Source organism: Ambystoma mexicanum, chromosome 4q, assembly GCF_040938575.1.
Source record: "Ambystoma mexicanum isolate Mex_15411 chromosome 4q, UKY_AmexF1_1, whole genome shotgun sequence".
NCBI lineage: Eukaryota > Metazoa > Chordata > Amphibia > Caudata > Ambystomatidae > Ambystoma > Ambystoma mexicanum.
In genome coordinates, this window is record NC_090928.1 from 995,948,717 (window position 1) to 995,964,810 (window position 16,094).

Genomic DNA, 16,094 nt, shown 5'->3' on the forward strand with positions numbered 1-16,094 from the left:
TGGGTTGAGCATCAGTTGCAAGCTGTATGTAACCATCAGGTCACAGAACGAGGTTTGCCATCAAAAGCATTTGATCGTGTGATCATGCACATTCTCAAAGTGTTACAAACAAACACCTATGGGGAGGTAAGAGGATTATGAGCCCTAGAAGCCTAGGACAACAAAACAACACAGTGCCAAGGGGCTTCATTTGTTCCCTTTTCAATTGGTGTCCCGGTGCTTGCAGCATTAATCACCAGTTACTAATCAGATTCCAAACAAAATTACAAAAAATATATATCATTTATTAGTTTTCATCATCATTAAAAAACTTTCAGTTTGTTCACAGTCAACTTTAAAAGCTTCAATTACCAGACAACTGGTATAAAGTGCAAATGCTAATGACATGTACCTCTTCACAATTGGAGGTAAAACAGCAGAATAAACAGAAAAAAATATACAATAATCACCACAGATACCAAAAAATAATCAGTGTGAAAACCAGGAGTGAATAAAGATTGAGATCACTCCAGAGTAGTGTTGTGCAAATGTCACCAAAATCAACCTAATCACTCACTACATTTATTCTAATTCAAATTCAGACATACTCATTCATTCATTCATTCATTCATTCATTCATCATTTTCCCAACATGTTTCTTTCTGAACGTGTGTGCAAACAAAGTAAACAGAAATTCTTCAGGGGTAGTCTGCCGTCTACCAAAACCAAAAAAAAACACTAGTGATATTGGTGAGGGTACAAATCATCTAATAACAACTATAATCAGATTATTGCAGAGTCAATCAAGAGGAAATAAAAAAACAACGACAAATATAATGGCTTTAGACACATATTCATGTGAATTGATAGTCCAAACTCTTCTCGTCCTGTGAATGGTCCAGGAATTGTTTGAGACTCAACAGCAAGAGAGGGACTCCATATATCAAAAAATGGAAGTTCACGAGGGAATACAAGAAAGATCATCCGAGTTGGTCGGTCTTTAATTCCACGTGGCTACAGTCTGGGGTTACACAGAACACTGTTGGTTATTCATTCCTTATATAATCATGGTTACGCAGTGGAAGAAACCATATAATGTCCCTTTCCGTCGTGTTTGGAATATTGATGCTGTATCCGTGTTTTGTGGACTGGACTCAGGATAAGTATCCTGTGGCGTTCCTTTGCTAGCAAATAGCTGCTGGAGTCATACGGGTGCCGGTTAGTGGCCTTTTTATGTTGCTCCTTTGCTGACTTAATAGATCTGCTGGATGCACTTCCTCTGTTTCGATATCACTTCCTCTGAGTGCTTCTAGCCAGAAGAGACTGAAGTCTTCCCTCTTGTGTTATATAGCTTCTGTCAGTTCAGGGACTCGTTCTGGAAAATTTGCTAAAATTTACCAAAGTTCAGGTAGCTGTTCATTCAACCTGCATACAACATTCTCAAAGTGTCCACTCGTCAATATGATGCATCTTCACCAACAAAATGAAATCTAGTTGAAACTATGAGATTTCCATACACTAACCTACACTTTACTGTAAATCATTGAGACAATGCAGTTTTTAACAGTAACAATACCGTAATTATGTACTATGTGACAAATTAAATTTTTAGAAATGGAATTAAATGACTATTTTAAAAAAAAACACCACCACAAACTGGTCTTCGGCACACAAGTTACAATTAGCTTAAAAGTATTATCCCGGTTATTTCTGGTTTGCAATTATTTGAAAAAAGAAAAAAAGAAAAATCTTGCCTAGCATTGCCACACAGGCCATAGGCCCATAAGAGCAGAAGAGATGATTACTGCTGCACACTTTCTTTCCATTAGCCCCTTTGAACTTGCAGTGAACTGAGAAAAGAGGGTGGAGAGAGCCCCGAAGGCAAGAGACTAATGCAGGGTGAATTGTGCTTTCATTGAACAGGTTAATTTAAATAGCTAGCTTTGCTACACCAGTGCCAAATTAATTAGCAAAACCTACAGAATTGTATAGCAAATTGCTACATGACACTGCTTATTTTATGCCTTTAACTTGACTCTTAGCATTCAGACAGTATTCGTGAACTATCAGACACACACTTGGGTTATAGGAGCTGACTTTAATGATGTGATGGACCTGGTCTCTGACCGGACACACCTCATGAGTAGGAACACCAACATGCCCGCTATGATGCACACTTTTTCGGTTTAGGTGATTGATTATATATCAAAAACATTTGGTAGAAGGAGAATTGGTTGAATTCTGTTTTGGCACTCAGGCTTGTGGAAGCGTGGAGAACGCTGCACACACAAGACAAGGGCTTTTCATTTCTCTCTGGAGTACACACTTCTATGTCTCGGATAGATACTTTTTTTGTTCCCCAAGGTGATGCACTTAGACTTGCTCCAGTTACGTTCTTGGCCAGAGGGATATAAGACCACTCGCTACTTTTCATGGAACTCAAAAGTGGTAGAAATAGACCCAAATCGAAGTGGAATTTGAATAGCTATTATCTAAGCTTACCCGAATTTGTGGATGGAATAACCTCCAAGACATCTGAATATTTTTTTCTCAATGAGGGGACAGTGGATAGTCCGTTAACACTTTGGGAGGGTTAGAAAGCGATTCTCATGGGGGAAATGATCTCTTCAATAGCAGCAAATAATTTAACCCAAGCACAGGCGACATGGGAAGTCGAAGCGAACGTGATATTGGCCAACAAAGAATTCCTCCACACAGGGTGCGCATTATCACGGGACGAGCTCCTTAGGGCCCAAGAGTTTAGAAACTCTGCCCGGGATAACGGCAACAGCCCCATTGGGCAAAACTAAGCCAAATACGGGGATAAGGCAGGGAAAATGCCTAGCTAGAAAGACGGAGCGAAACAAAAAAGACACGTGAGGGAATTAACTGCGAGGGAAACAGGATCACCGAAGATGCGGACAGTCCCAAAATGTTTTCAACTTATTATAAGGAGCTCTATCGAGCCCCACAAGAACTTGACTCGTCCACAAGAGCGAATGTCCTGCATGATCGTGCTCTGCCCCTTTGGCATGCATAGTAGTAAGTGGCCGCCACCACATCTACTATGCATGCCGCATCTCTTTATTTCATGAATTCCCACCCGCCACCCGTATTACCCATCAGCCTCCCGCCCGCCGTCCATAGTTATTTATTTAATTTTTCGTGGCCGATATCTCCCATTCTCCTACTCGCACTGTCTCCTTCCCCACTCCCTACCCTGCCCCTAACGCGCCCCGCTCCCAGGCCAGCAATTGGCAGCTCCTTCTAGGAAGGAGATTTAAAATTAACTATGAGGCTGATGCCTCAGACTTGTATGAAGTGGGTTGTGCTCTCCCCTTTGTCTCGCATAGTGATAGGTGACCTCCACCCCACCCGCATCTCTTTCTTTAATTCCCACCTACCACCCGTATTACCTATGCACCTTCCGTCCGCCAGCCATTTATTTTCCCATCCATTTCACAATCAACCCACCCCCCGCCAGCCCAAACTTATTTATTAATTAATCATTTTATGGACAAGATCTCCCATTCCCCTACTCCCACTGCCTCCTTCCCTACTCCCTCCCGTGCCCCTAACCCGACCAGCTCACGCCAACCCAGTCCAGCGATTGGCAGCTCCTTCCAGGAAGTAGCCCTCTTTATAGAGGGCCCCAGGGCAGCCTTGCCCAGGCAGCCAGCGAAGGACTCAAGGCAAAGGGCAGCTCCCCCCTTAGCAGCTCCAGTCCCTGTTTGCCTCTGATCGCCCATGAACGCTGGACAGAGCACCCTGCAGAAACAATGAAGGTATGGTTGGCACGGGTGGTGAGTGAAGCTATTACTGTGTTCATTTAAAACTCTGCCACTCAGACGTCATTTAGGGGTCGCCAGAGGTCGCACTTGTGACCCCTGAGTTCTCCCTTGCTACCCCAAGAAAAGAAAAAACATTTTTTTTTTACAAATTGAAGCTCCTAGGCTGTGGCCAATGCCATGTGTCTATTTGAGCCATTTGTCATTCTGGAATTCTATACACTAATCGTTAGACTCATTAAAGGTTTATTTCAGGCACACTTCTGGGGGTGAGTCACTGATTTAGTCTGTTCTTAAACACCTCATATTCACAATGCAGACAAAATCCTCCAAAAAGCATTTTGAGTAGAATAAGCATCCATTTCAGACTATGTATTTTGCTTTTCCCAAGTTGCAGTTAAAGCATGTTTTTTTCTACCGATACACATGGTGACCCATTCTTGTATGAAATGTAGATCACGTTACAGTAATATTGTAACCATATTTTTCATAGTGCACTTAGAAACAATGCTATGTGATGCCACTTCCTGTTTTGTCATGGGGTAAACAGTCATGTTCTATCGCTTCACTGTGATGTAACTTCGGGGTAGGGTCAAATGACATCACTTCCTGTGATGTCATCTGGGGGTCAAGGGTCATGTGATATCACTTTCGCTACCCCTGGCATTTTGGTGAAATTACATCACTGCTGCCACTCCTTCCTACTTTATCACCTTTGTATTACACCAGTGGGTAGATTAATTGTGCACTCCCTAGATAGTAATGCTAGATGTATTGTGAGTTATCTGTGTATTGCTCTCAGCGGGTCTGGGGAGTAGGAAATGCAGGGTTCGAAATTACATTAAGTTATTTAGCTCCTGCTCCTAGCCCAGGAGAGCCTGGTTAGCTTAAAACCAACAGATATCAGGAGCTATCTTTGGCTCCAGAGGCAAACAGGCGTCATACCTATGTAGCATTAACTTTCTGTATCCAGGAACGTGTGTTAAGAACCATTTGAGACTTCTAAAACACAATTAAAGTTAATTAATTGTATGAAATGGACAAAAAGACTGAATCTCATTAAAATTTTAAATTTGTGGCACACCAGCTACTAGCTCCTGGTTCTCTGGGGGTAGCTCCAGTCTGCAAAGTTATGGGCGATACCCAGGAGCTAGTTTAAGCACCTGCTCATGAAATCTCAATGTCAACCCCTGAAAATGTATTAAATTTATGCTTACGGGAGCAGGAAATGTGCTTCATTTGGATGGATTTGGATGGTAGAAAATGTGCCATATTTAGATGGATTTTGGTAGCATGTACTATAATCCTCCACTTAGGTCAATGAACACATACTGAAGAGGAAGCAAAGCTCTTCTGTGGCGGCTGCACTTGCAATAACTCCCAGACAATTGTGCTTTTCAAAAAAAGTCAATTTGTCCAAATGTTGCAATATTACCCTAATTTGGAGGCACTTGCTGCCATTAGGATTTTGGTACCAAATGGAATAATCAACCCAATATAATATATTGTAAAGAGATGAGATTATAAATCATGTGTTATAAGCAGGGCTTGCAAAATCTACAAGCCCACTCATATTGGAGAGCATTTTATGAAGGGTGAGTATGTTTAACTTTGTATGGCTGGCCTGCTGGAGGCAGCAATGTACCAAATATGAAGTGTGCTTATAGTGACATGCCCCATTTTACAGAAAGCACTGGTAGGTATTTTGTCACCCGTCCCCATGGAGCCATTACATTTCTCTTGGGTCAAATATGTAAATTAAGGAACTCGGCCAGCAGGTCTAGTGGAATTTTTAAGAATTGTCACACTCCAACTGTAATAATTTATTACAATTAGAAGAGTAATATTTTCTTATTGAGGCGAGTGGTGACGTACCTACTAGACTTGTATTTACGGGCTTTTGTACAGATATTGCAGGACACATGTATTATATAAACAGAGTTCTGTGACTTTATGAAGCATGATGCCAGACCCCGAACTCCTTTGTTATGGAATGGACGACCCTGAGTGATTGTTTAGTCTGCTAAGGAGGGCAAAGGATCATCTTATGGTCAGCATGCTGACGTGACCTATTCCTACACACCGGCAGTACACTGGAGCCTTTTATAAGTCTTAAGGTACTTTTACTGGACATATAAATAACATAAGGGAACACCGAGCAGCCCATCCACACTCTGTCAGCATTCAAATATACAAGGTTCACCTAGCTCTCTTACCAACATTGCACAGGACAATTCTATACAGACCTCCAAGCACTCCATGTCTCAGCATACATGCAGAGAGGCTGAATAAAACTACAATGGCCCAGCCCCGAAGGTGCAAAGGTATTTAGCACTCTTCTGCGCTCCTGTGTGGTGCACTGTTGCCACATAGATGTGGCACCATGCACAAGAGAAGCAGGTAAAGAAAATGAATAGCCAGGTTGGACACACAGAGGGAGCCAGGAAAAGCTGAGCCTTGGATCCCAGGTGTTTGTGGGGCCTACCAAGGTGTTAACTCAGGGCGTGGCAAGCAGAGGGTGCTTGTCGCCGACTGTCCAACTAAAAGCTGCATGAAGCAGAGAGTAGCGGCTGGAGGAGGTTGGGGAATGAGGGATCATCTGCGGGAGAGTGGTGAAGCACAGAGGATTCACTGTGGGTGGCCAATGTGACAAATTCAGTGACGGTTGTTGAATTTTTTAATTGAAGCGCATAAAAGGTTTCCCACAAATACATGGAAGAGACAATGCATAGCGAGGGAGCCCGAACCAAGCAAGTACTGTTTGGATGGTTCTCCCCCCAAAAATAATCTTTCAAATAATGGCTTAAAATTATGCATTTTACAGCACACTGTCTGCGAAAGCGTGAGTAAAAAGCCACACTGTTTACATTCGGTGTTGAAGGGTAACGTGAAAAAACCAATAGATACAAGCCATCAACACAGAATCCTTTTCCAATACATTTTCATGAAGCCTTTGCCTGGAGCATATTCCAGTGTGAAAAACACCAATACATGCCAGTATTCCCATATAAGAACATACTCATGCTGGCTTTTATGATAATGCCAGTAACACTACTATAAGGAAACATGTCCATATTGGCTCTGCCAATGTATTCCAATGTCCCCACATAAGACCATGCTCATGTTGGCCAGATTGGCTGCACCATTTGTAGGCCACTGCATCCACATACACTCACTACAGTGCCTTTAGCCCTGATGCAAGTAAGAAATGCTATAATAAGAAAATATGTCCAGCCTGGGTGCTGCTGGATGATGTAGCCCCTCCACCATATCAGAGGCCCCCGGCCCAATACACTCATTCATCCAATACACTCTCTAAATCACATGCACACCTACAGACACAAACCCATGCATGCATGCATACATACATTTGCATTATTATGTGCAGGCCCAGTCACGACTCTGCTCAGCCTCGCAGTGCCTCAGGCTCCCAGAAGGCCCTCCGGCCCACGCATACCAGGAACCAGAGAGCGCTTCCTGTACATGCATGGTGGCGCCCCAAGCACTTCCATATTGCCACCCTCGCCACAGGTGCGCCCCCTATACATTCAGCCCTACAGAACCCCAGCCTGCATCCCCAATGGGTCATGCAAGGCTGGGTAGTAAAACCTCTCCAGCCTTGAATGGCCGTTGGGCATGGGTGGTCAATTCACAAAGTTAAACCACAATTCACTGCACAGTTAACGCCAACCCACATGCACTCCCGTATGCCGAATGCTGCAGCAGAGTAAGCGGTCAGTGTTTTCTCTGGGCTGGCGTGGCTCATCCAGAATGGGTGGCAGGCCGGCTCACATTATGGATGAACCACCCAAGCATTCATTCCAGCCAACTACTGGTTCATAGTGCCTTGAATTCCTGATTCCCTAGGATGCACCAAGCATTCTGAAAAGAGTTATACAATATACTTTCAAAGTAAAGCTAGGGGTACTTCATACCATATATCAACTTGTAATGTAGCAGAATTGTAGACTTTCCAACATACAACACTGTGTCCCTATAAGCGGAACTAGATTATAAATTATTAACAACCTGGCATTTTTAGTACTAGCTTAATTCATCTATTTTGTGTCCTTATAAGAGCTGACCTACATGAATGGCATGTTAAGAGTGGCACCTTTATCTCACCTTACAGTTTACAATTATTAACATAAAAAAGAAACTTACCATTGGAAACAAGACATATTCTCGGAGAAAATCGATTGATTCAAAGTTACTGTAATCTCCAAAATCAGCTGAAAAGAAATATATATTTTTTATTTGACAGAAAAGGTAGCAAATCTAAGGAAATCATAGCAAATGGCAAAGTAATAATTAAAAAGATTGGAGAACCGAGTTTGTGGTCATGGTGAAATCGGAAAAAACTTTACATTTGCTTTAACCTTACTCTCACCTCTCCATTTCCATATTCTCGCAGTCCCACATGTTCTCATGTCAACCAGTTGTGTTCATTGATCAGATATTAGGAATATTGAAAAGCCACATGTATTGCCCAGTCATGACCACCTCATGTTTAAAGCTTAAAAATGAACGGTAGGGGGTCAAAACTGTTGAATAGTCTTGTCAAAATGGTCGATATGCATCAATTTCAAAGAAGGCAAAGTACAAAACCTACATTTTAAAGACATTAAAACTACAGGTCTATGTTAGTGAAGGCCCAGGCCGCACCTGCACACGAGATTACACCAAATGGGGAACTATGTTATGTTATGTTGACGGTACTTATATAGCGCACCGTCACCAACGGAATTGGTCCCCAGGCACTCTGGAGGATCTGTAAATGAGAAGGTGGAATGGGTTAGTAAGGTGAAGAGGGCGTAGGATAGTGGAAGGAGTGGTGAACTGTTGGCAGCTTCAACTCGGTAGACACCGGGTGCTGAGCTTTGGTGCGAGTATTGGATCGGGGTCAGTCCGCGTGTGCTGTTGGTGCGGCTTATGTGTTGTTGCAGTGTGGTGAAGTGTGTGCAGCTGGTTGTGCGAGAGATGGTTGTGTGAGTTTTTTTAAGTATGCAGAGAGTTAGAGTTTATCTTGGTTAGTGGGTTATGTGACATTTAACATGCAAGCATTCACAGTTCTATCCAAGTGTAGCACTTGCTGCCCTACACAATTCAGTCTGAGTGTGGCACTCACCAACCCTCACAATACCATCCAGATACCGCACATGCCAATGTTCATAATTCTATCCAAGTGCGGGACATGACAACATTCTCAATTCCTTTTAAGTGTAGTGCTTGGCAATCTTCATAATTCTGTCTAGATGTGGCTCATGCTAACATTCACAATCCTGTCTAGATCCGGCGCAGACCAAAGTTAGGAATTATGTCTGAGTGTGGCATATGCTAACATTCACAATCCTGTCTAGATACAGCGCAGGCTAGTGTTCTCAATTCTAAGTGTGGTATATGCTAACATTCACAGTCCTGTCTAGATATGGCGCAGGCTAATGTTCTCAACTCTAGGTGTGGTGCATGCCAACATTCACATTCCTAACATTTCAATAGGAGTTCTATCAAGTGTGGTGTATGCTAAGCCTTCCTAATTCCATTCAAGTACGCAGATGCCGACATTTTCAAACCTATCTAGATGCGACGCATGCTAGTGTCCACAATTCCCTCCAGGTGTGACACTTGTTAACATTGACTGGTATGTTAGGATACAGTGCAGGCAATATTTCAAACACTGTCATGGTGGAAATCCGGCTGGTGGTCACACAACTTTCTAAGGGTTGCCAGTCAATTCGTGGAAAAAAATTGGTCGACCAGACAAATGGTAGAAGCAAATTGGTCGAAAACCATTTCGTCGAAATTTTTTTTTTTCTATTTTAACCCTTTTTTTTTTTATTTTGGGGGGTCCCCCCCCCCCAACCCCCTTTTTTTCTCTAAAAACCCCTTTTTTAACTAAACGAAAACCCAAAAAATAAATATATAAATAAAAAAAAATTCGACGAAATGGTTTTCGACCAAATTGCGTCGACCAAATTGCAGTCAACCAGTTTTTTTTCGACGAGTTGACTGGACACCCTTTCTAAGTATGCATGGGCTAAGTCTATGGCAGTCTATGATATGTGAAGATAAGGTAGAGTGGCGGGAGCTTTCTGGTTTAGAGTAATTGCTCTACACCCCACCTATGCCTTACTTACAGTTGTTGTTGGTGTCTGTTAGCTGCTGGCTTCATTGGCTTCCCCTGCGGACACCTGCAGACACTTTCTGGAGGCGCCTCTGTTGGAGCCACCCTTTGCCTTGGGGCCCTTAGCCGTGGGGCTGCAACGGAAAGAGGGCTGCCCTGGGAGGGTAGCTTATGGCCAGTGATCTAGCCAATCAGGGCAGGCGGGAGGGAGGGCTTTGGAAGAGGGGGGATAGAAGGGGAGTAAGGAGGAAGGGGAGAACGCAATGAGCAGCAAGGGGCCAGGGGGCTCACAAAAGGACCAGGTTGAGTGCGGTCAGGGGGCAATACTACTCACCTGCCCATCCTGGATGTTAAGAGGCTGCTGGGGGAGCGGGCGCACAGTAGTGCAACGCTCCGAGTTAAGACACCAATCGGGACGGAGGGCTTCAGAGGAGGGGGGTGGAAGGGGAGAACGCAATGAGCAGCAAGGGGCCTGGGGGCTCACAAAATGGCCAGGTCGAGTGCAGCCAGGGGGCAATAATACTCCCCTGCACAGCCTGGATGTTAAAGAGGCAGCAGGGGAGCGGGCGCACAGTAGTACAACACCAGTACAGACACCAATCGGGAGGGAGGACTTTTATTATTAAAATACATTTTCCAATATGCATACATTGCCACCTAGCAGTGCATGCACACAGCCCATTGCAGTCCACGAGCCACTCCAATGTGCAGCCCCTCCACCTCACCCCGGTCCCACATGGCCCCAAGCAACGAGGTGGCAGGGCTCAAGCTGAGCCCCCGGCAGCCATCCTCAGACTTTAAAACGTAGATGCTACATTATGATGGATGCCAAACATAGGAGCAGCCTCTCAGGGGAGGCGGGCGGGCGCATGTGAATCTATGAAAGATACCAATGCTGGAGAAATACAGTTACAGGTAACTAAGACTTCTCCATCATTGGATCTTTCAAAGATTCAGATGCTTGAATAGAATACCAAGCAGTTAAAACATGCCACCATCATAGCATATATGCATAATTATACGGAAAAACATATTTCTGATCAAACCTTTACCATGCAGCAACACAACGGTTACGTACTTCGGGAAAGGTGGGTAAGGAGGCTGGTCCTACCTTATGCAAAGAGATGGCGTAGCACTGCCTGTCCGACTGCTGCTTCCTTGTTGGTGTCTTGAGTCAGGCAGTAGTGTTTCGCGAAGGTGTGCAGAGTGCTCCACGTGGCGGCTCTGCATATGTCCTTCAAGGCCACCCCTGCGTGGAATGCCGTTGACGCCACCCTTCCTCTGGAAGAGTGAGCGGATGGAGGTCTAATTAGAGGGTCGCCTTTAATCTGATGGCAGTGGGCGATGCAGGATGATACCCAGAGTGCCAAACTTTGTTTAGAGACATGTTGCCCTTTAATACGGCCAGAGAAAGCAATGAACAGTCTGTTTGAGGAGCGGAACTCCTTGGTTCTCTGCAAATAAAACTTCAATACTCTAGAGACGTCTAGAGAATATAATGTTCTTTCCGCTTCAGAAGCGTGGTTCTGGAAGAAGGTTGGTAAAACTATGCATTCAGTGAGTGTCATTTCTGAAAGCACCTTGGGAAGGGACTTAGGATGCGTTCTTAAGATGACGCAGTCTTTCTGGAACAAAGTAAACGGAGGGTCAGAAGACAAAGCTTGTAACTCACTGATTCTCCTGGCTGATGTGATAGCTATCAGAAAGGCTGTTTTCCATGACAAAAATGTTACTTCGCATCTGTGTATGGGTTCGAAGGGAGGTTGCATGAGGGCTGTTAAGACGGTGTTGAGGTTCCAGTTCGGAACTGGTATGGGCGTAGGAGGATAAGTACGCATCAGCCCTTTCAGGAAGACTTTAACCGCTGGTAAGGAAAGTAAGGTTTTCGTCTCCGGGGTTGTTGTGTAAGCGGCTATAGCTGACAGATGGACCTTGGTAGAGGACAGAGAGAGCCCTGAATTAGCCAGGTACAAGTAGGGCAGAATCTGATCAACCAAGACCGTGAGAGGATTGATTGCAGAGTTCTCACACCATTTAGAAAACCGGGTCCATTTCCTGGTGTAGGTGACTTGTGTCGACGGGGCTCTAGCGGCCCTGATGATATCCCAACATTCTGATGGTAACTTTAGGTGCATCAGTTTGCGCTGCTCCGGAACCATGCCTTGAGAGATAGGCTCCTCGGGTCGTGGTGGAGGACCTTGCGATTCTGCTTTGTCAGCAGATATTGATGCGTCTTGAGACGAATCAGGGACCGACAGGATAGATGCCTCAGTGTCAGTTACCAGACTTGCCGCGCCCAATCCGGTGCAATTAGAATCAAAGAACAATCCTGCTCTTTCACCCTGCGAAGTACCCTCGCCATGACGGGAATGGGGGGAAAAGCATAGAGGAACTTCCCTGTCCAATTCACTGAGAACGCGTCTCCCAGTGATTGGTACTCTGGGTATCTCGGTATAACTAAGAAATAAATGCACCTGCTGCTCGGGTCTATAATCAAGTACTGACGGTCTATAAGAATGCCCACGACCATGTCCGTAGAGCAGAGCTAGGGTGAGGATTACAAGAGGATTACTTAAGGTAAAATATATGACCTCCCTGTCAGTCTTCCTCATTTAAGTCCTTACAGAATGAGAGGAGTAATCTCCTGAGACAAGCACGTACTGACATCCTTTTTTAGACAAAGATTGGCAAAGCCAACTATGTTGGCTTTGCTAAATGCAACTCCATTGGTGTCACAGGCTTCCCCTCGGATCTCAAGCATTGAGACTAGGATGACCCAAGGAGCACAATGTGACAGCCCAATGACTTTACCAGTAGATCTGGCACCCTCTGTCTCAGGAGGATAGCTCAGGAGCAACATGCTCGTCTTGGAACCAAGTCTATGCAGAGCAACACAGGTTCGATCACCAGGTCCGCGCTTCGAAACCTCTAAGCATTAAGCTTGTTATAAATAACCCATTACAATTACAATACCAGGAATCACACACAAGTTAAAATTAATAATGGTGCTGGAGCCATTGTGAACCACCGTGAACCAAAAATATGTAGCTGAAGTATCACCTATGAACCAAAGCTACTGGTAGTGCTGCAGAACCATGTGTGAGCCAACACTTGACAACCTCTCTAGTTGGTGCAATGGCACCTCGTATGAGCAAGAGCAAAAACAAAACAGCAAAAGGACACCCAAGGCCTTTTATGCCTCTACAATGCCATCTTTTCCTATAAATTGTATACCGAGGCAGCGCTAGCAAGGCAAAGGTCATCGCTGCACACCTATTGATCCATGATTGGGGAAAATTAGGCTTTCCATTAGCATTGCAGTTGGTCCCAGTAAACAAGTAGGGAGTTCTGTAAAAAAAGAAATCTATTTAGGCTTCAGGTAAGAGCAGTTGGAAATCTACGATTAAGAACATGCAGAGATATGGCTGCATCTGTACTTTCACGTTTTAAAACCTATAGTATTCTTAGGAAGTTAGTTAAAAGCAAATTCCACCTGCAATTTAAAATGGATTCCATGGCTTTGAAACTGCATACATCAGTACCTTTGGGACAGCGCCATGGATTTCTCTGGAATTAATCTGGAGCGCTAGCATGTTTGGAAAAAATGTCTGCCTTTGATTCCATTGCTTATAAAATATCCCTTCCTGACCCAGAGAGGTGCAAACTCAGCTTGGTAATGTGTACAATTAAAAGCTTGCAGCATCGAGGTAGGGGTGTTCGCCATTAGTTGCCAACGTTTTTTTAGATTCCTGGCTTTTGAGAAGTGTATGCATAGCATTTAACGGATTTCTATTCATTGTGCACTCCGCAGTCCCCTGCCTCCTGTGATCCAATCTTCAATTTGGATTTCTGGAGTCATTCTTTTTTTTTTATTATTGGAATGTTAGTTGCCATTCCAAACTGTGGGGTGTAAATCTCTAATGTACAATCAGTCGCCAACCTCTCCATGGTTTTGAAGATCTCAAACCAGTGGTTCATTCTCCAGTATTGTCCGTGAGACCTTCCGAAAATGTACAGGCTCTCTTGAGGCCCACCCTTCAGCAGTGCTGAGATTATTCTTTGGTTCTTTCAGCAAGTGTGAGGGTTTCGCTCTTTGCCATTGCTTCTGGTTGGAAGATGGGTGAGATTAGACCTTTGCTTAACCATTCACCACATTATTGATATTCCTTTTCTTGACCTGCAATTATTACGCCCACAAACTTCTGTATGCCTTATTTTACTTACAAACGTTCATAAGGATTAGGTTTTGTTCACAGTAATGAAAAATCCCTAAAACACTGGCTGCATGATAACTCTCTGTTTATACAGAAATTAACGAAGCCATTAAGTTGTCCAACTTTTTTGTACATGTGTTGACTCAAAACAGGTTGCTAGCATTATATAATTTTTCATACCTACCGAATTACATTGGCTTTCATCTTTAGGTCAGGTAATGCTTTTGCAAAACCATCATTGTTTCAATTGAACTTTACATGCAGCAATTCCAAAAGAGCGCTTTGGAAGACATATGAAATACAGTTAATGGCGTCTCCCGATTCTTTTATGCAGCGGACCAAATTCTCAGTTTAAACAGGACTGCAGAAGGCGTTTGATGTGTGCCCAAAATATAAGAAAATAAAGAGCCGCTGCTATGAACGATTCTCATACAGCATCACTAAATTAGAAACAAACAAAAGAAGTTAGGAAAAGCAGAATGTTACCATTTTGCGAGCCAATCAAATATTATAATCCCATATGTGAAACTATAACAATACCCCTGAACCTGTAAATCGATGAGAATATTGTAGTTCTCTAAGGCATGCCACCGAGCCATTACAGAATGGAATTACAAGACTCTGAGCTTGAGTCTGATACAATATTTGGCAGCAAACGCGACGTATCAGGCACTGCAGCTCCCCTCTGAAGCTATGTGGGTAGAGAGCACTTCATCACTTAAAGGCTTTAGCCGACTGAAGTGCAATGGTTTCAAAATGATCTAAGAGTCCGCAAGTGGCAACTGCCCTGCATTCATTGATCGTCGGTTCATGCTCCTAGTGATCTTTCAGGGTTTGCCATTGTGCATTATGTTACCTTGCTTTCAGGTGCCGCCCAGGTTGGCGAATGCTTCCCCCCTGGTTGCTCACGGTTACTTGCTCAGCGCTACCTGAAAGGGACACACACGAGTTCACAAAAGTGAGCAAGCGTCGCTCTGCCGGTGTAGCTGAGGCCCATTTCCGCATTAGAGGTTTAATTATCTGTGATCATGGAAACAGCAAGACTAAATCTGAGGCGCGTACATGCTCTTAATGATAAAGGAAAGTGTACCCCCTATGGACTCTCGTGCTACCCACTGTTCTCAACGCTTTATTAAATACAGCATTTTCAGGTTTAATGCAAGGATACTCATGTATTTTTGGCATCCACTGAGAAGGTAAAGTCAGCAACTAGGCCCACCTGTATGCAACAGTGGTAAATCAATGCTCATTCAGTAGGTGACCAGCCACTGCACCATGGTATACTACCTTTGTGGATTAAGTAATGTCACTGAACTGACATAGCAAAGACCGACTGGTACTGAATTGCATGGTGGTCAAAGACAAGAGGCATCTGATCTTCAAGCATGTGCTAAGAAGCGGTCTTATTAAGCATAGACTTGCTTGCAACAAGAATGCACTGCTGCTGCTTTTTGTAATGGTGTATTGAGAGGTCTCCCTCAACACGGGGAGTTCCCTCCCCAATCAAGGCGTCACACAACAAACTATTTAATGGATTCTTTGTTCAGCCCTATTTCAGATTCTTATCATGACCCTTGGATCCCTCCCCCTGTGCCACCAATGAGCCAAGAACCAGGCCAGTGCGCAAAAATGTATTTATTTGAATCAGGTAATGAAGATCGCACTAAAACTACACACACCACATTCTGTGTGGTTCACAATTAAACTTCTTTTTACATAAATTAAATTACACAAGTTGGTTGGGAAAACTCAAATCACAATACTTTACTTTATACAGATTTCAATTCAAGGAATAATCAACACTGTTCAATGAACAAAATCAATTTACATATGCAGTGCTGTGCAATGTTGATTTTCCTGTACGCTTAAAAAGGCTAGCAGTTTGGTTCACAATGTTGGATACCTGAAGTCTCACTTTTGCAAGCACTTCTGCCCTCCCCCAGCCCCAAAAACCGAAGCATCAATTACATGTAGCACCCTGCTATTCAA

The 16,094-nt window shown here is 43.8% G+C and overlaps 1 protein-coding gene across 1 annotated transcript in view; it reads right to left on the reverse strand.

Moving 5' to 3' along the window:
- The window catches only part of PTPN14 (protein tyrosine phosphatase non-receptor type 14), a 1,387,330-nt gene that overhangs the window by 503,957 nt on the left and 867,279 nt on the right, over positions 1–16,094 (reverse strand). The window contains exon 6 of the mRNA XM_069608563.1: positions 7,932–7,999. Coding sequence (XP_069464664.1) covers positions 7,932–7,999 — 68 coding nt within the window. The remainder of the gene's footprint in view (positions 1–7,931; positions 8,000–16,094) is intronic.